Below are 24,926 nucleotides of genomic sequence, written 5' to 3' on the forward strand. Positions count from 1 at the left end.
ATAATTTTTAATAATAAACATGTCTAAAGACTTAAGTCTTCTAATGATGGAATGGGATCCCTTCTAGATAATAAATCCCAAATAACTAGAAACATTAAGCATTACCTGGATAATCCTCCTTTCAGTGATGTTCTAAAAGGTGTTCCTGCTTCGATGGGAGATAGATTAACTCTGAAATCCCTTCTAACACTAAAAACCTGTACAACACTTACTGATTTGAACACTGCCCTGAGCAATGGCAAAATGAAATAAAGAGACTTTCGGTCCAGAAACAGGTAAAAATAATATCCAATTAAAGTTAATGGTTCACAAGAGAAGCAATATGAGTAGAACACGCAATGGAAACAATACTTCTCAATTAGTTACACTAACAGCTCTGAAGATCTCCTTACTCCACAGAGAGGCCTTTACCTATGCATCATGGAGGGAGAGGGTAAAATTAGGACTCTAATCAGGCAGTAGAGGTTGCAGGAAGGGTGGAAGCTATAATGATAAAGTCAAGAAATGAGTCAGATTCAGGAGCTGTGGAAAGGGTAGAAAGCTAAGGAGCACAGACTCCACTGGCATCTGAGCTAACTTGTTTTGTTCTTTTTTAGAGATAGGGTCTTGCTATGTTGCCCAGGCTGGAATGCAGTGGTATGATCCTAGCTTGCTGCAGCCTCGAACTCCCTGCCTCAAACAATCCTGCCTCAGCTCATAGCTGGGACTAGAGGCATACACCACCACACTCAGCTTGAACTAACTCTTTTGCTTGACATTATGCCTTTCAATATACCTTATCTCAGAGTCAGACTACTGAGCAGCTATCAAGAGTATTTATTAGACACATACTTTTTTTTGTTTGTTTGTTTGGTTTTTTTTTGAGATGGAGTCTCACTCTGTTGCCCAGGCTGGAGTGCAGTGAGCGATCTTGGCTCACTGCAACCTCTGCCTCCCAGGTTCAAGTGATTCTTCTGCCTCAGGCTCCCGAGTAGCTGGGATTACAGGCATCTGCCACCACACCCAGCTAATTTTTTTGTGTTTTTAGTAGAGACGGGATTTCACTGCGCCTGGCCTAGACACTTATACTTTTTAATTTTAATGAACAGACATTGTTCTATCTGAACAGACATTTATATTTTCAATTCTCTATTTCCAACAATTCCCTTCATTATCTTTTGCTGGGCCCAAGGTATATTGAAGCCATCCATTGCTTTACTTGTCTTCCAAGTTCATCAGTGCCTGCACTGCAAAGGAAACAGATTGTGAGGCTGGAGAGCTAAGAATATTCTACATATATAAATGTTTGGTGAAGACCTTGCTTTTCTGGGTTCTAGGCTCCCTCACTAGTCTTTACTAATCTTTAAATTAAGCCATATGATTCTGTGTACTCTTTGCCATAGACAAGTTTTATCAAGATTAAAGAAACTACCTTCCTGCATTTTCCTCCTTTTCACCCTGTCCTCCCTAGAGAATAAGTGGGAAGGCAGGGCTAAGAATGACTAGAAGGAATAGGATTAAATTTAGGCAACAATTGTGAAGTAAGCAAAGCCTGTCTTTCACATCTTGCCCTAAATTCCATGTTCCAATGTTATAAATTCCTCGTTTCCCACCTGTGCCCACCACACACAAATACACAGTCCTCCTCTCTAATTTCTTATATTCAAACTGAGTTGATTTCAACTAGGTATGAGGGGAAAAACCCAGATAACACATATTAAATTATAAAAATCCGCCCGTAACTCTTCTGTTTTTGCTTTGTTTTGAGACGGAGCATCGTTCTTTTGCCAGGCTGGAGTTCAGTGGCGTGATCTCCGCTAACTGCAACCTCTGCCTTCCAGGTTCAAGCAATTCTCATGCCTCAGCCTCCGCCTCCTGAGTAGCTGGGACTACAGGCATGTGCCACCACGCCCGGCTGATTTTTTGTATTTTAGTAGAGATGGGGTCTCACCATGTTGGCCAGGATGATCCTGATCTCCTGACCTCATGATCCGCCCTCCTCGGCCTCCCAAAGTGCTGGGATTACAGGCGTGAGCCACCGTGCCCGGCCTTTTTTTTTCCTTTTAGAGGGAAATTGTATTAATCCAAATGAGTCATGAAGTAATGAAATTTAGGAAAAATAACTTTGAATAGATAGTTCTCAGTTTACATCAAACTCTACTATTTAAATCACATATTTATCTTTATAGAGGCTGACACTAGAAGGGGCAGATACAAACAGAAGTTTAGAATTCATAAACCTCTTTAGGGAGTTAGGACAGTGAGCACTTGTGGGCCTCCTGCTCATTGTCTGATCCCCCATAGCTCTCCAGCTTGAGGCTTAGGCCCTGCTGCTCAAGTCTGAAATGCAATCTTCAGAGGGAACAAACGTGCAGAAACTGGTGGGCTGCCCAAATCAAGCAAGAGCCTACCTTGTCCTAATTCCCAACAACTGGGATTCGACTTTCTCTTCTTGGGAAATAAGCTCTCATACCTCATAGGATTCAGGCGTCCCCTGCTACAGAAGCAGAGTTTCTAGGTTCTCTCTCAGTTAGGGAAAAGTGGGACACATTCCCAGAATCTGACATACAAAACCAAGAATTTGCCTATTTTAGTTGTAGGCAGAAATTGAGAAGCTGAGATGCCAGAATAGTGGACAGCTATAAACGCTATATATATATTCCCATGGTCCCCATGACTGCCCTAACTCCATACCTGCAAACTCTTGTAACTTCTTACGCTCCTCTAGGTTATACTGAAGCTTTTCTAGCAACTCAAAATATCGGAAGAGTGAATCTCTGGGCCAAACACGGTCATCCTGATCCATTTCCATTAGCCCGGGCAGATTTTCGTGCACAAGAGTCTCCCAGTCCAAACGACCTGCAGGGAGGAATGCTTCAGAAAAGCACGTCTAGATTTGTAAAAGTTGGGTAAGAGCTGGTAAATCCTATGGTGTGGGTGGAAAGGTGGGGTGGAAAGAGGTAACAGGAAGCAAGGAGGGAAAGGGTTCATCAGTAAGAAACAACTTTTTACAATGAGCAATGAGGGCCACAGCCACACTTACCCAAAGTGAAGAAGTAGTACAGGGGAAATTAAGAAGCAAAAAGAAAGTAATTAAGACCAGAAAATTGGAAAGGACATATAGTAGGAGAGCTCCTGTTAAGACTAAGATGTCTTAAAGAGGAGTCTGAATTCAAATGGAAAAAACTCATTAGTATAGTTCTTCGGCTCACCAACAGATTCAGAAAATCTGGATTCAGAAGAGGAAGAATAGGAAGAGGATGTGGAGGAGACACAGGAGGAAGACTGGTACTCTCTCTTTTTTGACAAGGTCTCTTCTGTTTTTGATGCAGATGTTATTAAATCCTCTTCAGTGACACCATAATTAGACTCTACTTCAGACACTTCTGATAAGTCCAAACTTTCCCTTTGTTGACTAGCTCCTCTTGAACTGAAAGAAGAAATTTATGGCTTCACAAACATTTACAACATATGACTAGTCCACTCATTATTCTGGTTCTGCCCCTGGCCACCCCCTAAAGCTGGGGCATAAGACAATGAGGGCCAAATTACTCCCAAACTCTAAACTCAGGCACTTCCAACTTCAATCATTCATGTGTCATCCTTAACTCTTCTCTTCCCTCCCATATCCAGTCCATCAAGAAATCCTGCTGACTCTACCTTCGAAATATATCTTTTCTCACTAACTCACTGCCACCACTCTGGCCTAAGCTGTCATCATTTCTTGCCTGGGCAGCAGCATAGCCTCCCAACTGATCTCTCTGCTCCTTCCCTTGTTCTTCCATCGACACAGCAACCAGAGTAATCCTTCTTAAATGTAAGTCACTTCATGTCACTCCTCTGTTCTGCTTGCCATTTCAAAGTCCCTACAATGGCACCCACAACGCTACAGGATCAGGTCACCATTATCTCTCTGACTTCATTTCCCAGCACTCTTCCCCCTGCTCACTCTACTACAGTCACAATGGCCTCTTTGCTGTTTCTCAAACACACCAAGCATGCTTCCAGCTTAGGACCTTTGCACTAGCTGTTTCATCTGCCTATTAACACTCTTCTTACAGATATCCACATGGTGATCCCCTTACCTCCTTCAAGTCTTTGCTCACATTACCTTTTCAATGAGGTCACCGTGACTACCCTGTTTAAAACTACAGCCCATCTGCGGCTGGGCACGATGGCTCACGCCTGTAATCCTAACACTTTGGGAGGCTGAGGCGGGTGGAGTGCCTGAGCTCAGGAGTTTGAGACCAGCCTGGGCAACATGGTGAAACCTCGTCTCTACTAAAATACAAAAGAAAAATAAACAAATTAGCCAGGCATGGTGGCGGGCACCTGTAGTCCCAGCTACTTGGGAGGCTGAGGCAGAAGAATCGCTTGAACCCAGGAGGCGGAGGTTGTAGTGAGCGATATCATGCCACTGCACTCCAGCCTGGTGACAGAGCGAGACTCTGCCTCAAAAAAAAAAAAACAACTACAACCCATCTGCAATCCCACCTTCTACTCCCAATCTCCCTTAACCTGTTCTACTTTTAATTTTCCCATAATGCTTATCATATTTTAACAGATTAATTTACTTAATATATTCACTGCTTATTATCTCTTTACCACTACTAATACGTAAGTTCCATGAAGCAGGCATTATTGTCTATTTTGTTCACTGATACATCCCAAGCACCTACTAAGTATTCAATAATTCTTTGTTCTTTATTGTTTTTTGTTTTTTTGAGACAGGGTCCTACTCTGTCACCCAGGCTGCAGAGCAGTGGCACAATCATGGCGCACCACAGCCTCAACCTCCCAGCTCAAGCAATCCTCCCACCTCAGCCTCCTAAGTAGCTGGAACCACAGGAGCACACCACCACATCCAGCTAATTTTTGTTCGTAGAGACAGGATTTTGCCACATTGCCTAGTTTAGTCTTGAACTCCTGAGCTCAAGTCATCTGCCCACCTGTTTTCCAAAATTCTAGTATTACAGGCATGAGTCACCATACCCACCCTGCTAAATTTTTGAGATGGGATCTTGCTCTGTTGCCCAGGCTGGAGAACAGTGGTGAAGTCACGTCTCAATGCAGCCTTGAACTTCTGGCTTGAACTTCAAGCAATCCTCTTGCCTTGACCTCTCAAAGTGTTGGGATTACAAGTATAAGCCACCACATCTAGCCAGTAATTATTTGTTAATGAGTGAATGAGTTTACTTCTGCTTCTGCTTTTTTTGTTCACTGATAAACACTTGGGGTCTAGAATCATATCTGTTTCATTGAAGGTATTTGTATTAGTGTCCTGTGGCTGTCATAACAAATTACTATCAACTTGGTAGCTTAAAATGACAGAAATATATTCCGTCACAATTCTAGAGGCTAGAGTCTGAAATGAAGGTGTTGGCAGGGCCATATTCCCTCTGGAGGCTTTAGGGGAGAAGTTCCTTGCCTCTTCTACCTTCTGGCAGCTGCCTGGCATTTCTCAGCTTCCCCTGGCTTGTGGCGGCATTAGCCCCAACCTCTGTCTCTGTCTTTACATCGCCTTCTCCTATTCTCTGTGTCTTCTCCTCTTTCATCTCTTATAAGTATGCTTGCCATTGGATTTAGGACCTATCAGCATAATCTAGGATGATCTCATCTCAAGATCCTTAACTTAGGATCTTTTTTTTTCCAAATAAGGTCACATTCACAGGTTCCAGGGAGTAAGAACATGAACATATTATTTCGGGTGCCACTAGTCAACCTACTACAATATGCAGTTATTAAATGAATGAATTATCTCTCAAAGCTAATCTTCATCTTTAGTTTTCCACCCTCTCCTCCTTCATGTGTTTCTATCCCAGTTCACATACATACTCCTAACCTGTCATCTATTTTGCTATGGCTTGACGTCAGCGCTTCACGTGACACGTTTTTTCTCCTGCAGAGCAAAAAAAAAAAAAAAAAAAAGAGCGAAGACAGTTATATTCAAGCAAAAGTGTGGTAAGAAAAAAGAGTTCATATCAGAAAGTGAAGAAAACTAATTGGGGAGAACAAATTGTAGTCAAGGAGTGAAAAAAAATGGAGGACTCCCACAGTGGATGAAGAATCAGGCAATATTCTAGAGCTAGAGAATTCTTATCCTTGGGGGCAAATCTACTGTCACAAAGGGAAAAGTAGGGTCAAGGAGTAGAAACAAGAAATGAGCTCAGGAAACCCTTGAGAAGGAAAGTTGGGGTTGAAAAGGGAGAAGCAGACCTCCGGATGATCTGCCGCTTGAACATGTCAGCTTTGAGCTGAACCTCCCGACGTGCCATCTCCTCATTCAGCTCTTTCCTGATATTCTGAAAGTTAGTAACTGCCCCAAAGGGCCATTAGGAGTTGGGAGATGGTAATGACTACACCTGGGAAGAGGGCTTGGGTGGGGAGAATCCAAGTGAAATATCCAATCCAGAACCCAAGCCTTTCTGCTACACTAGGTTCTTTATACCCATAAGCCACCAATCCCAGCTTTCAGACTAATTTTTTCCCAACCACTCTTCCCAAACAAGTTTCACCTCCTCTATGCTTACCCATCATGGCTACTATGATACTTCGAAAGATAATGGAGCCAAGCAACAACCAAAGGATGAAATAGATGCTGCTGAAGATGCGACTGACTTCAGGCACCTTCCAGATGTCCTGAAGCAGTGCATACCAATGATCCAAGGTGAAGAGAATGAACACTGTTACCAGGGAATTCGGGAGGTCCCTAAAGAAAAAGGCATGTGAATAGACAGAAGCAGAGACCTAAACCTTTCAAAAATGGTACCATTCTTACTTTTAAAGAAACATAAAGCATTTCTTTGTAGTTTGTTCTGATTTTGGCTCCTTTTCTACCATACTCAGTTTTTAGCTAATCATTCTACAGTTTGAAGTTTTTTCTTGTTGTTGTTGTTTTTATTAGATGGAGTCTCACTCTGTTGCCCAGGCTGGAGTACAGTGGCACGATCTAGGCTCACTGCAACCTCCACCTCCTGGGTTCAAGAGATTCTCCTGCCTCAGCCTCCCGAGTAGCTGGGATTATAGGCATGCACTACCACGCCCAGCTAATTTGTGTATTTTTAGTAGAGATGGGGTTTTGCCATGTTGGCCAGGCTGGTCTCGAACTCCTGACCTAAGGTGATCTGCCCATCTCAGCCTCCCAAAGTGCTAGGATTACAGGTGTGAGCCACCGCACCCAGCCTAAATTTTCCTTTATCATGAATAATCTATGACTAACTCTCACTATTCCATTAGTCCTTGGGTATAATAAATAATAAATAGGTATTGACTGAATTTTTAAAAGATGAATGAATCACCAACTAGATAGTTTTTCCTTTTTTGAGACAGAGTCTCACTCTATCATCCAGGCTGGAGTTCAGTGATCTCAGCTCACTTCAACCTCTGCCCTCCAGGCTCAAGCAATTCTCTCGCCTCAGCCTCCCAAGTAGTTGGGATTACAGGCCTGCGCCACCATGCCCAGCTAATTTTCATATTTTTAGTAGAGACAGGGTTTCACCATGTTGGCCAGGCTGGTCTTGAACTCCTGACCTCAAGTGATCTGCCTGCCTCAGCCTCCTAAAGTGCTGGGATTACAGGTGTGAGCCACCATGCCTGGCCGTTTTTTCTAATTTTATTCTCTACTGCTCTACGGACTCCACTTAATAGAAGATCACTCGCAAATTTAGCAAAATTAGCAAATTTAGCAAAATAGAAGATCATTCACAAAATTATTCCTATTAGTTTGCTGGTATGAAATGATATACAAGTAAATGGGTATGTTACATAAACATCTGTGATCCTAAATAATGAACATATACAAATTATAAAATTAATATTTAAAAATTACTAAAAAAGTAAAAAGTTTCCAGGAAGGTATCTAAATTTTCCTACCTTTCTTTTTAGTCCCCCATATACAATTTGTTGAAAACATCAGAGCTTGTATAGGATAAAATCTGGGACTTTCCTAACTCAATATTCTTACAAAACTATCTGTTAGAGTCTAACAGAGTCCTGAGAGGTGCTGACAAGATTGAATTCTAATTCATAAACAGGATTATCTACTCGATATTCAAGTTGATTTTGTTCTAGAAAACACTGATTAGTGGTTTAATATTTAAAAAAATATGTAACACTTCACAAATTTGTGTTTCATCCTTGCACAAGGGCCATGCTAATCTTCTCTATATCGTTCCAATTTTAGTACATGTGCTGCCGAAGTGAGCACTGATTAGTGTTTTCTAGACAGAGATCAGGAATAGGCGTGTGCATGTGTAATATGTAGAGATTGGGATAAAACCAGTGATCATATTTGAGAATCATAGTAACATTCATTGATCACTTATAATGTGTCACATACTGTGCTAAGTGCTTAAATGCATTACCACATTTAACCCCACACTCTTATGAAGTAGCACTGCTATTATTCTTTTTTTTTGTTTTTTGAGATGGAGATGGAGTTTCACTCTTTGTTGCCCAGGCTGGAGTGCAGTGGCTCAATCTCAGCTCACTGCAATCTCTGCTTCCCAAGTTCAAGTGATTCTCCTGTCTCAGCCTCCGGAGTAGCTGGGATTACAGGCGCCCACCACACCTGGCTAATTTTTGTATTTTTAGTAGAGACAGCGTTTCACCATGTTGGGCAGACTGGTCTCAAACTCCTGACCTCAGGTGATCCACCTGTCTTGGCTTCTGAAACTGCTGGGATTACAGGCGTGAGCCACCGTGCCCAGCCTATTCCCATTTTTCTTTTCTTTTTTCTTTTTCTTTCTTTTTTTTTTTTTTTTTTTTTTCTTTTTGAGATGGAGTCTTGCTCTGTTGCCAGGCTGGAGTGCAGTGGCACTATCTCGGCTCACTGCAATCTCTGCCTCCCAGATTCAAGCAATTCTCCTGCCTCAGCCTCCTGAGTAGCTGGGACTACAGGCGCCTGCCACCACGGCTGGCTAATTTTTGTATTTTTGGTAGAGAAAGGGTTTCACCATGTTGGCTAGGATGGTCTCGATCTCTTGACCTCATGATCCACCCACCTTGGCCTCCCAAAGTGCTGGGATTTCAGGGGTGAGCCACCGCGCCCCGCCCCCATTTTTCAAAAGAGGTAACTGAGTCACAGAAACCAAGCTTAACCACTGGAGTATACTGCTATTTAAAGATGCCTGACGACAGTGTGGTTTGAATTTGCAAAACCCAGAATAAACATGGAACTAGCTGCCCTACCCTCAACATCAGAGCTAATACCATTCACTATTCTTTTGCTTTCTCTTTCCCTCTCCCTATTGTGTTCTATTTCAGTTTCTTGGAATAGACTGTATTTTTTATATTACTATACTTTGGACAAGCTTCCCGGTCTCTTAGCCAAATTTTCTCCCCTCACCCAGCTGTCCCCAGCTCTGCTTACGAGAAGAAAACATGGTACTCCAGGTCCTGACGAGGTGAACGGGTGTACTCTGAGAAGACGTAGACACCAGTCACAGCAAAAATGTAGAAGAAGATGAGCAGCAACATCAAGAGGAAGGTCATGCTCTAGAGGCCATTAACTCTCATGTCAGACGTAGGCCAAACTAGGCTGATCTCCACCAACAGCCCAGTCAAGCCCACCTGGCAATCTCCCACCAAACCCTCTCTTGCACTGCTGAACCCAGTCATCTCTGAACCATGGCACCTGTCCCCAGCCCCTTCTTATCCAATAACATTTCACAGGACGTTTCATTGCCTTCTTTGACCCACCCAGATTTGTTTCATATTCTTTTTTTTTTTTCAGATGGAGTTTCACTCTATCGCCTAGGCTGGAGTGCAGTGGCGCGGTCTCGGCTCACTGCAACTTCCGCCTCCTGGGTTCAAATGATTCTTCTGCCTCAGCCATCTGAGTAGCTGGGATTACAGGCACACACCACCAAGCCCGGCTTTTTTTTTATTATTATTATTATTATTTTTTTTTGGTATTTTTAGTAGAGACAGGGTTTCATCATGTTGGTCAGGCTGGTCTCGAATTCCTGACCTCAAGACCCGTCCCCCTCGGCCTCCCAAAGTGCTGGGATTACAGGCGTGAGCCACCGCACCTGGCAAATTTGTTTCATATTCTATGTTAAGCCCTCACATTTATCTACCTTGCCCCCTGCTTTAGCTTGCAACAGTCAAATCACCTTGAGGGCCCTGACCAGGACCAAAATAATAACTCGAATTTGACGGAATTGTGCAAGGAGTTTGAGAGACCTCAGTACCCGGCAGATCCTCAGAAGCTGAAGCCACACTGATTGGCCTGTTACCCCTACCAATACCACAACTTCGGGAAGCAGGGACTGTGGAAAACACAAAGATTATAAGTAAAATATACCCCAAGGCACCCAGGCAGAGTTGCACCTTCTTCATCTCATCCTCTTCATTGTTCCCTGGGCATTATTCCTTGAATAGCATTCTCTGAGAATTACTTACTATTCAGCCTTTCTATATTAAGTTGCTTAAACACTGTACTTCAACTTGCTCACATATAAAAAGGGGGATAAAATTCGTGGTTATTTAATTGGGTTGTTGTGGAGCATAAATGAGATAATGCAAGGAAAACACTTAAAATAGTGCTTGGCACTTAGTAAGTGCTCAGTAACCGGCAGATGCTCTTGTTGGTGTTGATGTTGTAGTTAGCCTACCTTGCTCCTAATACTAACAACTCCTGCAATGACTGATGTTTAGTTTTAGGAAAAAAAATCAAAAGAAGGAAGTTAAGTAAATTTTTGTTTCTTCCTATTATCATGTTAACTTGTCTTGTTCTTTTGATTCACCTAGGCACATCCTTCATCCCACTAAACGAACCCTCAGGATCTCTATCCTTACCAACATGGTAACAACAAAGTCAAAGACATTCCAGGCACTCTTCCAGAAAATGGAAAAGTTGGATAGCCACTTAAGAAGGATCTCCAGGATGAAAATAAGCAAGATAAACCAAGCTGCCACCTCCAAGGTCAGCTTCAATGGCCATAGTTTGTTATTTGTGGATTCCAGCAATTCTGTGAGGATAGAGCAAAGGAGGAATAAAAGTTAAGGAAGCTGGAAACTGAATGATGGAGAATGAACACACTTATAAACCACAGTTTTGCCCAGTACTGTTCCATTTTTCTTTGAGTTTCTCTTCTTAACACTGTTGCTTCAACCTGTGAAATACAGGGAAGGACACAATTGACCATAAAACATAGCCACAACCAATCTGTTGATATAGTTATGTCTGCCCAGCTACAAGTCACTTGCGATCCAATCTGGGGTCACACAGCTACTAAGAGACTACTCTCTTTAATTACCCCTACCTCCAATCCCCCACCCCCATCTACTGTACTGTTATCTCAGTCCCAAAGTTCACAAGAAAGCAATGGGTCTTCACAACAGAATGAAAATATAGGGCCATGATATCTGAAGTACTTTATAACAAATGTAGAAACAAGCCAGAATCATTAGGGTATATTGATTTATAACAATAAATCACTTGGTTCTGTTAGCTTTCTTTTAAAACTTTTCCTTTCTTCCCTGCCTAAAATTGGTTTTGCTCTGCAAAGCAAATTGAATGTGCACTTCGTCTCTAGATACCTATTATTTACTTTTGTTTTGTTTTGTTTTTTGTTTTTTTTTGAGATGGAGTTTCGCTCGTTGCCCAGGCTGGAGTGCAATGGTGCAATCTCGTCTTACCGCAACCTCCGCCTCCTGGGTTCAAGCAATTCTCCTGCCTCAGCTCCCCGAGTAGCTGGGATTACAGGCATGCACCACCACACCCGGCTAATTTTGTATTTTTAGTAGAAACGGGCTTTCTCCATGTTGAGGCCGGTCTCGAACTCCTGACCTCAGGTGATCCGCCTGCCTCAGCCTGCCAAAGTGCTGGGATTACAGGCGTGAGCCACCGTGCCCGGCCGAAACCTATTATTTACTAATTGCTATTCCTTAATTCATTGCCTTTCTCTTTCAACCTTCTTCATCTCTTTTACACAATGAATGGATGTATGCCATACTCTTGGGGAAAAAAACACTCAGATTATAATAGCCTTAAGAGCTAAACAGAAATCAACATTGTGGTGCTCTGGCTTTAAAGTCATCCTGATGCTGAACTGAATCCAGACAAAAAGAACAGAACCATACTTCAATCATCCCTAGAATTTTGCAGAGGTTGGCCCCTTCTAAAAACCAATGGAGTTATGCTATACTCACTCCTATGCTTGTTTTGAGACAGAGTCTCACTCTGTCACCCAGGCTGGAGGAGTGCAGTGGCATAATCATGGTTCGCGGAAGCCTGGATCTTCCGGGCTCAAGAGCCTCTGGGTAACTGGGACCACAGGCACATGTCACCATGCCCAGCTAATTTTTTCTTTAAATTACTTGTAGAGATGGGGTCTCCCTATGCTGCCCAGGTTGGCCTTAAACTCCTGGGCTGAAGCGATCCTCCCGCCTTGGTCTCCCAAAGTGCTGGGGTTATAGGCATGAGCCACTGCACCCAGCACTCCTATGCTTATTTAGGCTCTGTACTTCTGTAAGTTTTTCTTTCACGCACGTTTCTCTAAGACGGACAATTTTTCACATTTTAACATCCATGAAATTAGGATGCTTTTTCTTTTTTTCTTTGAGACGGAGTCTCGCTCTGTTGCCAAGCTGGAGTGCAGTGGCCCAATCTCAGCTCACTGCAACCTCCGCCTCCTGGGTTGAAGTGATTCTCCTGCCTCAGCCTCCAAGTAGCTGGGACTACAGACGTGCGCCACCATGCCCAGCTAATTTTTGTATTTTTGGTAGAGACGGGGTTTCACCATGTTGGCCAGGATGGTCTGCATCTCTGGACCTCGTGATCTGTCCACCTCGGCCTCCCAAAGTGAGGATGCATTTTACAATCAGCGATGTGTCCCAGTTTAACTGAGCATTTTTATTTCTTATTGGTAAATAGTGAATTTCACCATTGATGACAGCTTAGATTCAATAAAATACAAACTTTTTTCACTTAACGATAAATTCTAGCTCTCAGGAGCATGGGATTATATAATTAGAAAGAGCTGAGGACCACATTTGTGGCTGGAAAATAGAATGCTATCATTTTTATTCAGTTTTTGCCCTTGCAAAACAGGAACCCAAAGAGAGCAATGAAGTAAAATAAGGCTCTTGTAAAGCAGAATATAGTTTTGAGTAGTTTAAAATAGTTTAAGTAGGGAAGTCCAAATTATAGAAGCAGTAGCACTTTTACTCTCTGGAAAAATGAATAATTTTACAGAAGCTAAACAAACCCAAGGAAGTTCAGAGGAACGAATAGCAGAAATTGCCTCAGCAGCACGGAATGTGCAAAAGTGACTGCCTCCACTCTACATCAAGTAATGTGTCCTCTCTGAAGATGAAAAATAACTTTTTAAAATTCTTGGAATTTTTCAGGCTGCTATAGCAAGGCAAAGGAGTCTTAATGGAAATAGAGACCAGGAGCCCAGTGAAGTCTACCCAGGAATCTTAGCCAGTGAAGTGAAGTAGCAGTGAACATCTATGCTTCAATATTCTTCTCAGGGTGACTGACAACAGCCATTTGATCAAGCAAGTCAGGCAAATATATAATTCTGTTTTACAGGGTAGAGTTCACCATGAACAGTCATCTATTGCTACTCCCTATTCTAGAAAAACAACAGTAGGTCACCTCACAGAATACCAGGTAAATTCACATTGGTTTCAAGGAGCCCAATATTATAGGTGAGGAGAATAGAACACTGTAACAATAAACTGATATGTAGATTTTCACATTTACACAGTTTTAATATTTTTAGTAATGTTTTGGCTAGTTATATCCATCATGAAACAAGGAACACTGATGTTGAAACATAATTTCTTTCTTTTTTTTTTGAGATGGATTCCCACTCACTCTGTCGCCCAGCTGCCATCTTGGCTCACTACAAACTCCGCCTCTCGGGTTCAAGCGATTCTCCTGCCTCAGCCTCCTGAGAAACTGGGACCATAGGTGCGCATCACCATACCCACTGATTCTTGTATTTTTAGTAGAGACAGGGTTTCACCATGTTGGCCAGGCTGGTCTTGAACTCCTGACCTCAAGTGATCCGCAGGACTAGGCCTCCCAAATTGCTGGGATTACAGGCGTGAGCCACATGCCCAGCCAAAAATACAATTTCATGAAGAGCATTAAGAATAATTCTGCAAGTATAATCTCAAGATGATCTTCATCAGATTCTATAAATTCCATTCATTTGACCAAAAACTTTATATAGCACATCAAACCCTCTCTAGGACTTTAAAAGTCAATGTAAAAAATTGTAATCTTCAGGAATATGCCCACCTTCAGGAAAAAATTGTAATGATATTATACTTAGGTTTTATTTTATTTTATTTTTGAGACAGGGTCTTGCTCTGTCACCCAGGCTGCAGTGCACTGCTGAGATCACAGCTCACTGCAGCCTCAATCTCCTGGCCTCAAGTGATCCCGCCACTTCAGCCTCCCAACATACTGTTTTTAATTTGAAGGATTATCTACACTTGCATTGCATTATTTTCTGACAAATGCTTGCAAATGAGTCAAATCTTTTTTTCTTTCTCATTATTTAGAAACAAAATATGAGATTTTAAAAAGAAGCCAATTGATGTTTAAAGTGCAAAAGAGAATTACCTATATCCAGTTGTGGAAGCAGATTTTTTAAAGCTCTAACAGTTTAGATCACTTTGTGATTGGAAAAAAAAAATTTTTAAGCCTAAAAAAAGTCTTAATGTTTATCATATGAATTAGTCTGTTCAAAGAAATCTGTTAATCACAAATAATTTCCCTTTGTAAAATCCCTCCTCCCTTTCTACCACAAGAATAAGCTTAATAAGATAAAATTTCCATGAGCTTGCCAGGTAATTTCTAGTCTGGCAATCTACTTATCCTCTGGCACAGTGATCATGTTTCATATTCAGTTAACTGTTTTACCAAATAGAATAGTTAGTGCTATTCTATTTTGATTTGTCTATTAGATCTAGGGCAGGGGTCCCAAGCCCCAGCCTTGGACTGGTACCAGTCCATGGTCTGTTAGGAACCCGGCCATGCAGCAGGAAGTGAGTGGTGGGTGAGTGAGCATTACTGCCTGAGCTCCACCTCCTGTCAGATCAGCTGCGGCATTAGATTCTCATAGGAGGGCGAGCCCTATGGTGAACTGCATGTGCGTGACCCTTAGGAGAATCTAATGCCTGATGATCTGAGGTGGAACAGCTTCATCCTGAAACCTCCCTCCTACCCCATCCATGGAAAAACTGTCTTCCAAGAAACTAGTCCCTGATGCCAAAAAGGCTGGGGACCACTGATCTAGGAAATCCTGTATAGTTACTATTATTTACTTCATTCCAAGGCTTAGGACTATAATTCTAGCCATACAAGGCAAATACAGGGCAGCAATCATACAATAAAAGGGAATTATAAGTAACTTAGTTCAAAATCTTCACCATTACGAGGAGGAAATAAAACACCTCGAAGTATATAGTATACTGTAGTGGGTCAGTGACATCAATTATTGTTGTATATTTAAATATCTTTGACCTGACTGCACTAAAGGACTATTTTTTTTTAGACAGGGTCTCACTTTGTCACCTAGGCTGGAGTTCAGTTGCACGATGGCTCACTGCAACCTCCACCTCGCAGGCTTCAAGCGATCCTCCCACCTCGGCCTGCTTAGCTGGGACTACAGGCATGTGCCACCACGCCTAGCTAATTTTTGTATTTTTTGTAGAGATGAGGTTTCTCCACATTGGCCAGGCTGGTCTCAAACTCCTGAGCGCAAGCGATCCTCCCGCCTCAGCCTCCCAAAGTGCTGGGATTACAGGCATGAGCCACCATGCCTGGGCCCCAGAGATAAGCTTGTAGGGGACTTGGAACTAGAGACAGAGTCCTGAACTGGCTACAGGCACTGGACATTTCTGTTGAGGAAAATATCTGTGTGACATAAACAGCCAAGAGCTTCATAACTATGCCCTTCTCTTAAAAATTCCTCCTAGACTGGATGTGGTGGCTCATGCCTGTAATCCCAGCACTTTGGGAGGCTGAGGCATGATGATCTTTTGAGCCCAGGAGTTCAAGACTAGCCTGGGCAACATAGTGAGACCCTGCCTCTACAAAAAAAAAAAAAAAAATCAACATAATTAGCCTGGTGTAGTGGCATGCACCTGTAGTCCAAGCTACTCAGAAGGCCGAGGTGGGAGGATCAATTGAGCCCTGGACGTCGAGGCTGCAACGAGCCATGATCACACCACTGCACTCCAACCTAAGCAACAAAGTGAGACTCTGTCTCTAAAAAATAAAGTGGGAGACATCCCCACAACAGTGAGAATGAAACAAGTGAGTAGTTCTACTGTCCTTTCATCATTTCTGAGAAGTTTGAGATTATCAACAAATGAGCTCACTGATTTTGCAGACATCCTTATGTTTTGAATATATTTCATATAATTTATTACTGGTTTCAGAATCATTTCCTTTTTGAGTAATTTTTTTGGCTCAGCTAATATCTTAGTTGTACCTACCTTTCCATACTTTGTGAGCTTTCTTATTTATACTTAATCTTTCTAAATATACTTGTAAAAATGTAAATGTTAGATCGTTCACTGATAGGCACCAATATCTTTAACAGAAAAGGTTAATTCAAACAAATGTCAGGCTAAACTGACAACAGAAATAAAACTGGTCTTCCCAAGTTCTGTTCCTTGTGGATTTGTTATATTGCTACATATTACACCTAGTTTTATGTGTCTAGATGCTCTGTATCTAGTATACTCTTGAGAGTCCTCCAAATATTAATATTTCTTTTTTTTTTGAAATGGGGTGCAGTGGCGTGATTTCAGCTCACTGCAACCTCCGCTTCCCACAATGAAGCGTCCTCCTGCCTCAGCCTACTAAGTAGCTGGGATTACAGGTGCCCGCCACCACGAGCAGCTAATTTTTTCTATTTTTAGTAGAGATGGGGTTTCAACATGTTGGCCAGGCTGGTCTTGAACTCCTGACCTCAAGTGATCCAACCACCTCGGCCTCCCAAAGTGCTGAGATTACAGGCATGAGCTACCATTCCCAGCCAATATTTCTAGATTTTAGCAGTTGCATAAATCCTACTCCAGGAGGCTTAACATAATTGTCCCTATCACAATTCAAATGACATTCAAAAATGTAAACTGATCAATTTAGAAAAAAAAATTACTCCTACCCAATTTATTTTTTTTATTTTTTTTTTTGAGACAGAGTTGTACTCTGTCACCCAGGCTGAAATGCAGTGGCACAATCTCAGCTCACTGAAACCTACGCCTCCTGGGTTTAAGCGATTCTCCTGCCTCAGCCTCCCAAGTAGCTGGGACTACAAGCGCGTGCTACCACACCTGGCTAATTTTTTGTATTTTTTAGTAGAGACGGGGTTTCACCATGTTGCCCAGGCTGGTCTCCAACTCCTGAGCTCTGGCAATCCGCCCGCCCCGGCCTCCCAAAGTGCTAGGATTACACGTGTGAGCTGGCGCGCCCGGCCTCACTTCCTCTTTCATACAATGTCAGTTCTCACCTATTTCAACCATCAATACGATCGTATTCAAAAAGACCAGGAAGATGATGAAGTTTTTGAAGAGAGGACCTGTTGTCTCTTAAGGAAACGTACACAGTGGAGTGCATATTTCAATTTATGCAGCTGAAATAATAAGAGCAATAACATAAGCAGGGAAAATGCGACAATGGAGTATGGGGAGCAAAAAATAAGTCATTAGTCAGATGATCAACAGCCAGGATAAAAATGAGTGACATGAAAGGATACACTCAAGGACCCATCCGGCCCACAAAGAAAGAGGTGGCCTCTGACTGCAGCGCACATGAAGCCTGCTCAACAGCCTCTCGGCATGTGAAATCTGTCCTATACGTTGAGGCTTTATAGAGAAACGCACTAGCTGTTGTTGATCCCCCAATATAAGTTTCTTCTGGCGGGAAGGATCTACAACGAAAATTAAAAAGGGATAGTGGATAAATACAAAGAAAATAGAGCAGGTAGGGTTGGGGGCAGGGATACTGGTCAGATAATGGGTCCCCCTAATGCCTTACTGCTGGTCCTTCTCTTCTCACAGCAACTAAGAATTCTGTTTGGAGTGACAGCAAATGTATTGCTTATGACCAACACTGTCCATTCCCACAAAAGCAGCACGTTCACTCCCAAAGTTTTAAGAGTCTTTGACAGAAACTCTTCCCAATCATCCATGGCTAGTGGCTATCCTAGGCCTAAAAGTGAAAGACGTGGATTCTATCTCTTCAGTTTTATTTACAAGCCCTTGATTTATCAAGTTTGGTAAACCAGCAACTAAACCAACCTCCCCAAAATTTTCCACTCTTAAATGTAGAGGATGTGGATAGGAGTCTTAAATTTAAATTAGTGAAGAAATAGGCTGCTGACCAAGTAACTCCCTGATAGTGTGCCGCGGCACAGCTTGGCTCAAGCCTTGCAAATGCTCGATGAGAGAGAAAGTATCGATGAGACGTGAACGAATGGCATCAGCTCGGGGCAGCTGCATCTGCCCTTCTTGGTGGTAAGCGGCCATGTCTGCTAAGAAAATGTAAGCATCAAGTGTCATTTCATTCTTGGAGCTGCACCAAGGATTACAGGTTTTCTGTCCCCTCCTCCCCACCCTCTTTGCCCTTAAGATTCCTTAATGTACCCACATCTGCGAACTAGGAGCAGTTGGGAAGAACAAACATTGTACTAAGACTCAGGGTTTTCTGAAACAAAAGGGGCTAAGAGTGGTAAAGACATTGCGCAGTCGACCAAGTGGCCAGGCATCTTCACTTTGTGACGGCACTACTAATTAAAACTCATTAAAAACAAAACAAAACAAACAAACAAAAACACCTCAAGAAAAAGGAGCAGCCACAAGGGCAGGGGCCCGGGGCTGGACAAAGAATCTGGGTCCCACCTGGGCCTGAGAGAATCAGGCAATGAGGTGGAGCTGGGGGAGGGCTTGGCCTGCCCACGAAAGAGAAACCAAGTGAAGAGAAATTGGACAAAATGCCAAAGCCTGACATTTTGAAAATGGGTCCCGTCCCAAGTGTGTCCACTCCAACACTCCTTCGGAGGCTAGCTCCTTCTCTCCTCCATTCTCGCTTCTGGGCCTCACCTCAGCCCAGGTTCTCTTCGCTCACTCAGTCCTGACTTCACGCTTCCGCCTCCAGCTCAGGCGCCCCCTGAGCCCGGCTACCCCTACGCAGGACGAGTTCAGGGCCGGTTCCCAACCTCACTGTGCCCCATTCCCCGCCCCGCCCGACCCCCGGTTTCGGCTCACCCAGGTACCCGGCCCTAACCCCTGCCCCCAGCCCAGGACCGAGCCCAGCCACGCTCGCCCAGCCACTCGCCGCCTCGGCCCCGCCCCGCGCTCCGGCCACTCGGCGGTAACCAGCTGGTCCCGCCCGCCCGACGAAGGCGCCGCGCAGCCAATCAGCGGCTGCCACACAGCGGCCCGAGCCGGGCTTGGGGGTTGGGACCTCCGGCTGCAGGTCCGCCTGGGCCAGACCCGCGAGCGCAGGCAGCCGGTTTGTGGTCGCGCGCCCGACCTCCGCAGCCCCAGCCAAGCCGCGACCCTACCGGCCGTCGCCACCCCACCTCGCCGCCATGCGCCTCCGCCGCCTAGCGCTGTTCCCGGGCGTGGCGCTGCTTCTCGCTGCGGCCCGCCTCGCGGCTGCCTCCGACGTGCTAGAACTCACAGACGACAACTTCGAGAGTCGCATCTCCGACACGGGCTCTGCGGGCCTCATGCTCGTCGAGTTCCTCGCCCCCTGATGACGCCACTCTGCCAAGGCGGGGGAAGAAGGGCCGGGCTGGGCCGGGGGCGAGAGCGCGGGGAACTGTTAGGCCTACGCAGCGCCGGCGCCCTTCATTCCTGTGGGCCCCTGCTGCGGCGGGCACATTTCTCATTCCCGGGAGCTGGAGGCGCCTCGCCGAGAGCCGGGGAGTCGGTGCTGATCGGCCCAACGAAAACCCGAAGGCTGCGCTCACACAGGGCCTCATCCTTGTCTCGGTGCTCTTGCGGCACTTCCTATTTGCAGAGGGTTTTGCCACCCCTTCCCCCAGTTCAATATGTAGCTATATCGTTTCTGCGTGAGTCAGTATTAATGTTCCTCCAGTCTACAGACTAGGCATCCCAAAGCCTTGTAGTGGAAGCGGGCGTTTCACCAAATACAGAAGTCCTGGATCCCTAGGGTATTTCCTTTCATCTTACCTCACGCCGCACAGCCATTGGTTTCTAGCCAAGGTCACTGAGTGGCTGCAGAATGGTCGTAAGCGCTTTCTTGAGGCAGGTAATTTGTCCGTCACATGGTGTACAGTTTCTCCCTTCTGCTGATCACTTACATCTCAGTACCGGCAGATAGCTCTGTCCAAACGAAAAGAGTACGTGAACAAGAATAATTCCATCGGAATGTGTCCATATTGTCCGTTTTAATTAGGATTTAAAATGTCAATACTCCAATGAGAAAATAACCAATATTCAGTAAATACTCCACTTTAGGGTGACTTAAATGAACAAGGTTGTAAATTCCTTAGATAGAACTAACGAAATAATCTGTTGGGGAGAAGGAAAAGCAAATAAGATTTCTGGCCCAGTCAATTTGCGTGGTTTTCTTTGTTTTGTGTTTCTGTTTTTTGTTTTTTAAACCTCCAGATCATTATCATAGTAAACAGTGATTCCTTTATCCTTGGGATAGCTCAATATATTCAATATATATAATTACAGTACTTAATTTTTCCCCTCCTGGCACAGTGACCCTTGGTTTAATACTATCCGTGTTCAAAAATGTCAGTAAAAGTTGTATATAACTTTTATTTGCTTCAGACTCAGGTCTTCACTTCTTAGCCTCAACCAACTTGCTAAGGGTTACACGAAAAAAGTCCTGTAGTAAAGACCACCTGAATCAGAATGATGTGCTAGAGATGGCAAATTTTGTTTTCAGCTTGGACAGATTTTGTGTCCAGGGCATTTCTGGGGCTAACTGGCAGTACAGATTACACATATAGATAGTTCTTATACATCTTTGCAACTCATATTATCTCTTAGGAACAACTCTTCCCAATTATATAATCATGGTGTTAGCTTTGAGGGGGTGTCACTAAATTTGTAAAAACTGGGGGTGTCACTGAGTTGTTAGATCTGAGTGATGGTTTTTACTACAGGGGTCATGCAACAATTTAATGTAGGAATTGTTGGAGAATAGTGGGCCACTAGAATATTGGTTTAAAAAAGGAATTTTGGGGCCAGGCGCGGTGGCTCCCACCTGTAATCCCAGCACTTTGGGAGGCCGAGGTGGGTGGATCACCTGAGGTTGGGAGTTCGAGATCTGCCTGACCATGATGGAGAAACCCCGTCTCTACTAAAAATATAAAATTAGCTGGGCATAGTGGCACATGCCTGTAATCTCAGCTACTCAGGAGGCTGAGACAGGAGAATAGCTTGAACCCAGGAAGCAGAGGCTGCAGTGAGCCAAGATCATACCATTGCACGCCAGCCTAGGCAATAAGAGCGAAATTCTGTCAAAAAAAAAAAAAAGAATTTTTTGTTTGAATTGAAGGGGGTCTTTCCTACTTTAAGTTGTTACACGTGCTACCCTAACAACTACATATCCCATCAGGCACTGACTATCCCAACAATTGGGTGGATCTCTGCTGTGTGTCTGCTTTGAATTTGTTTAAAAGAAAAAGGTCACCCTCCACAATGTCAGCAAGATGAGTTTTCTGAATGAGCAATTTGGAGTTAAAGAAGTCTCCTGTTGATGTCTTTATTTCTTCACATTCCACTACAGTTTTTTTTTTTTTTTTTTTTTTGAGATGGAGTCTTGCTTTGTTGCCCAGGCTAGAGTGCAATGGCACGATCTCGACCCACTACAACCTCTGCCTCTTGGGTTCAAGTGATTCTCCTGCCTCAGCCTCCCAAGTAGCTGAGATTACAGGCCCGCCAAAATGCCCAGCTAATTTTTTTGTATTTTTAGTAGAGATGGGTTTCACCATTTGGGCCAGGCTTGTCTTGAACTCCTGACCTCAGGTAATCCACCCACCTTGTCCTCCCAAAGTGCTGGGATTACAGGCGTGAGCCACCACGCCCAGCCTATTTTTTTAAATTTTGTTTAAGACAGAGTCTCGCTCTGTTACCCAGGCTGGAGTGCAGTGGCATGATCTGGGCTCACTGCAACCTCCGCCTCCCAGGTTCAAGCGATTCTCCTACCTCAGCCTCCTGAGTAGCTGGGATTACAGGCACACACCACCAAGCCCGGCTAATTTTTGCATTTTAGTAGAGACGGGGTTTCACCATGTTAGGCTGGTGGCGAACCCCTGACCTCAGGTGATCCACCCTCCTCGGCCTCCCAAAGTGCTGGGATTACAGGCGTGCGCCACCTAGCCCGGCCTCGGTATTTTTATTTATTAACATTTCAGCTGGAAATGTTTTCTGACTGCTGTATTCCTTTGTACAGTTCAGGAGTACTATCTTACAAGAAACAGTTAAAGAATCCTTAGTAAGAGTAAAATGGGCTGGGCTCAGTGGCTCACACCTGTAATCCCAACACTTTGGGAGGCCGAGTCGGGTGGATCACGAGGTCAGGAGATCGAGACCATCCTGGCTAACACAGTGAAACCCTGTCTCTACTAAAAATATAAAAAATTAGTTGGGTGTGGTGGCGGGCGCCTATAGTCCCAGCTACGCGGGAGGCTGAGGCAGGAGAATGGCGTGAACCCAGGAGGCAGAGTTGCAGTGAGCCGAGAGCAGTGAGCCAAGATCGGGCCACTGCACTCCAGCCTGGGCAACAGAGTGAGACTCCATCTCAAAAAACAAAAAAACACAGTAAAATGGGGTCTGGCCCTGTGATGCATGCAAGGAGATGGGCAAAGTCAATGTTATTCCTGCCAGATATACCCCAACTGGCCAAGGAAGCATGGAGAGTCCCTGAGAGCCATCAGGAGAGTCCGTGGCTTTTGGAGTGTGGGGTATCCAAGACTCTTAGGAGAGGGAACTCTTTAGAGCCCCTAGGAAGTCTGTTTTTCTCACCTTCAGATTTCCTAAAACATCTACCTGCTAAGGCCTCAAGGTAAATCAAATCACCTCTCATGCTACCTATGGAGAGCTTGCAATGTCCCATGGAAAAATAAACAGAATCCCAGTAGAGTAAGCACCAACGTTGCTCTCACTTTCTAGGGGAATAAAACAAGGATCCAGAGGTAAGGGGTGAAACTGCAGATCTAACATGAGATAGGGAGGTCAGGGAGCTGGGAAGAAACAGCAGATTTCGGGTATCATGAATAAGAGAACCAGATTAAGAAGGACATGGAATCTGAGAAGGGGTTCATGCAAATTTAGGATATCAGTAGAAAGGCTAGAATACTCCGATGCAAACTGGAGGGCATGCAATACACATGAAGCTCAGCCCAGGAAAACCACATGCATGATCAGGATGGGGATGGAAGTTCTTTCTTGGTAATTTCCATCACATAAAAGCATCACCCTTCTGATCTACTGGAAAACCCCAGACTTGCTAGGATCTTTCTACTTCATCAGAAAAATGAGGCAAATGCCCTAGAAAAAAGAAAAAGTACTGATTCTCTGCTCTAAACCCAAGAATTCCAATGTAGGTCTATCAGTCTGGGTAGGGTCAAGGGTAAACATAAACATGTAACCCAAATACTAGGGACTGGTGATGGAAAAAATGTCCCCATTGGAGGATCAAGAAAAACACATCCAAACCACTATCTCAGTCCCCAATCTTTCCTATGCCTCCTCAACATCTCTTTAAAGGGACTAAGGATACACGGGACAACAAAGTCTATGCAAGACAGCTTCCTGCTCACCAGTGACTAAAGCCCATAACTCAAAAGGATTATAACCTGACCATCTTCGAAGCTCTGGACTTTGTTTGCCCCAAGGATACAATTGAGGCTTCTGTGCCTCAATTTCCCCCGTGATCTAGTGGCAGGAGGGCAGGAAAGTTACTGTCTCTAGCTCCTCAGAGTGGCTAGAAAAACATTTGGATTTGAAGATGGTGGTAGTAGAGGGTTAGAGTGATAAGAACAGATTCCAAGGCAAGAGATTACTCCTGTATTGAACAGAACTGGGGAATGAGTAACATTAGGGGGCGGTGAGAAAGGAGAATAGGAAAGGGATGAGCAGCCAATGCTACAGCTACCAGGCAGTCTGGCCCCAGTCCCATCCAAGCTACTAAATGCAAGTTACATAACCTTAGGGCAAATAGGAGAAACAAATAGGTGGGCTCTCCTGCCAGAAGTGCAATAAGCAAAGCAGTCAGTCCCAGCCAGGGTAATGGCAGCAGCCAGCTTGGTGGCAGGGGGTACCGTAGAGGCACTCGGGGTCATCCTGGCCTGAGCGCAGCCAGTTCCGGAAGAGGCGCAGGTGGTAGGAGCACTGGTGCAGGTGATGCGCCAGCGTGGCATCCAAGGAGACTGGCCGGCCCCCTGTACAGTCAGAGGAAAAACTGCGCAGCAACCGGACCACAGGGTGCTGGTCATCCAGCAGCTCTGGAGGGGGTGAGGGGACCACGGCAGGAAGCACAAAGATAGAGAAAGAGAAGAGGGAGAGACAATGAGGGGGGCACTGACTAGCACAAGCATTACTGGGAGGTGGGGGCACTGTCTAGCACAAGCATTACTGGGAGGTGGGGGCACTGTCTAGCACAAGCATTACTGGGAGGTGGGGGCACTGTCTAGCACAAGCATTACTGGGAGATGGGGGCACTCAGATCCAAGGTGAGCTAAGAGAGAAGCAGAGATGGTCAGAGCCACTGGGCATCTCTTGCAGGGAAGAACAGTGGTGTCATCATACAATGAGTCTGAAAGAAGGGATAAGTGAGACCTCATCATACAGCAATGCCCTCCCCTTTCTCCTTGAGCGTAATTCAGTCAGTGCTTGTAGACAGCAGTCACATCATTGTGAACAGGGGTGAGCTGGCAGTTTCGTGGCTGGGAGTCTTGACTACAGCTTCAGGATCCCTCATC

General features: G+C 44.4%; 2 protein-coding genes and 1 non-coding gene across 8 annotated transcripts in view; all 3 read right to left on the minus strand.

The window, feature by feature from the left end:
• Window positions 1-1,055: 1,055 nt before the first annotated feature.
• On the minus strand, window positions 1,056-19,294 carry CATSPER2 (cation channel sperm associated 2). Of its 6 annotated transcripts, none has more exons than XM_054452219.2 (13): window positions 19,057-19,294; window positions 18,339-18,488; window positions 17,712-17,885; window positions 17,466-17,534; window positions 10,780-10,952; window positions 10,095-10,250; window positions 9,350-9,474; window positions 6,510-6,688; window positions 6,196-6,295; window positions 5,822-5,878; window positions 3,192-3,409; window positions 2,674-2,838; window positions 1,056-1,226 (listed from the first exon to the last, which is right to left on the minus strand). In XM_054452219.2, exons 2-13 carry the CDS (start codon window positions 18,481-18,483, stop codon window positions 1,195-1,197), a joined length of 1,593 nt encoding a protein of 530 aa, XP_054308194.1. In that variant the 5' UTR covers window positions 18,484-18,488; window positions 19,057-19,294; the 3' UTR covers window positions 1,056-1,194. The 6 variants fall into 6 exon arrangements, 5 of the variants coding, with proteins under 5 accessions (XP_054308194.1, XP_054308195.1, XP_063508265.1 ...); XM_054452220.2 differs by having other exon boundaries at window positions 18,339-18,485; window positions 19,057-19,283; XR_010123810.1 differs by lacking the exon at window positions 19,057-19,294 and adding an exon at window positions 2,391-2,539 and having other exon boundaries at window positions 1,195-1,226; window positions 18,339-19,047.
• Window positions 8,079-8,185, minus strand: LOC129014953 (U6 spliceosomal RNA). The gene has a single exon (XR_008494466.1). It is a non-coding gene; the product is annotated as a U6 spliceosomal RNA (small nuclear RNA).
• A 244-nt stretch (window positions 19,295-19,538) lies between the features above and the next one.
• Window positions 19,539-24,926, minus strand: part of LOC129014638 (inositol hexakisphosphate and diphosphoinositol-pentakisphosphate kinase 1-like) — a 35,492-nt gene continuing 30,104 nt past the window's right edge. The window contains exon 25 of the mRNA XM_063652193.1: window positions 19,539-20,307. The gene's annotated coding sequence lies outside the window, so the exon portion shown is untranslated. The remainder of the gene's footprint in view (window positions 20,308-24,926) is intronic.

Source organism: Pongo pygmaeus, chromosome 16, assembly GCF_028885625.2.
Source record: "Pongo pygmaeus isolate AG05252 chromosome 16, NHGRI_mPonPyg2-v2.0_pri, whole genome shotgun sequence".
NCBI lineage: Eukaryota > Metazoa > Chordata > Mammalia > Primates > Hominidae > Pongo > Pongo pygmaeus.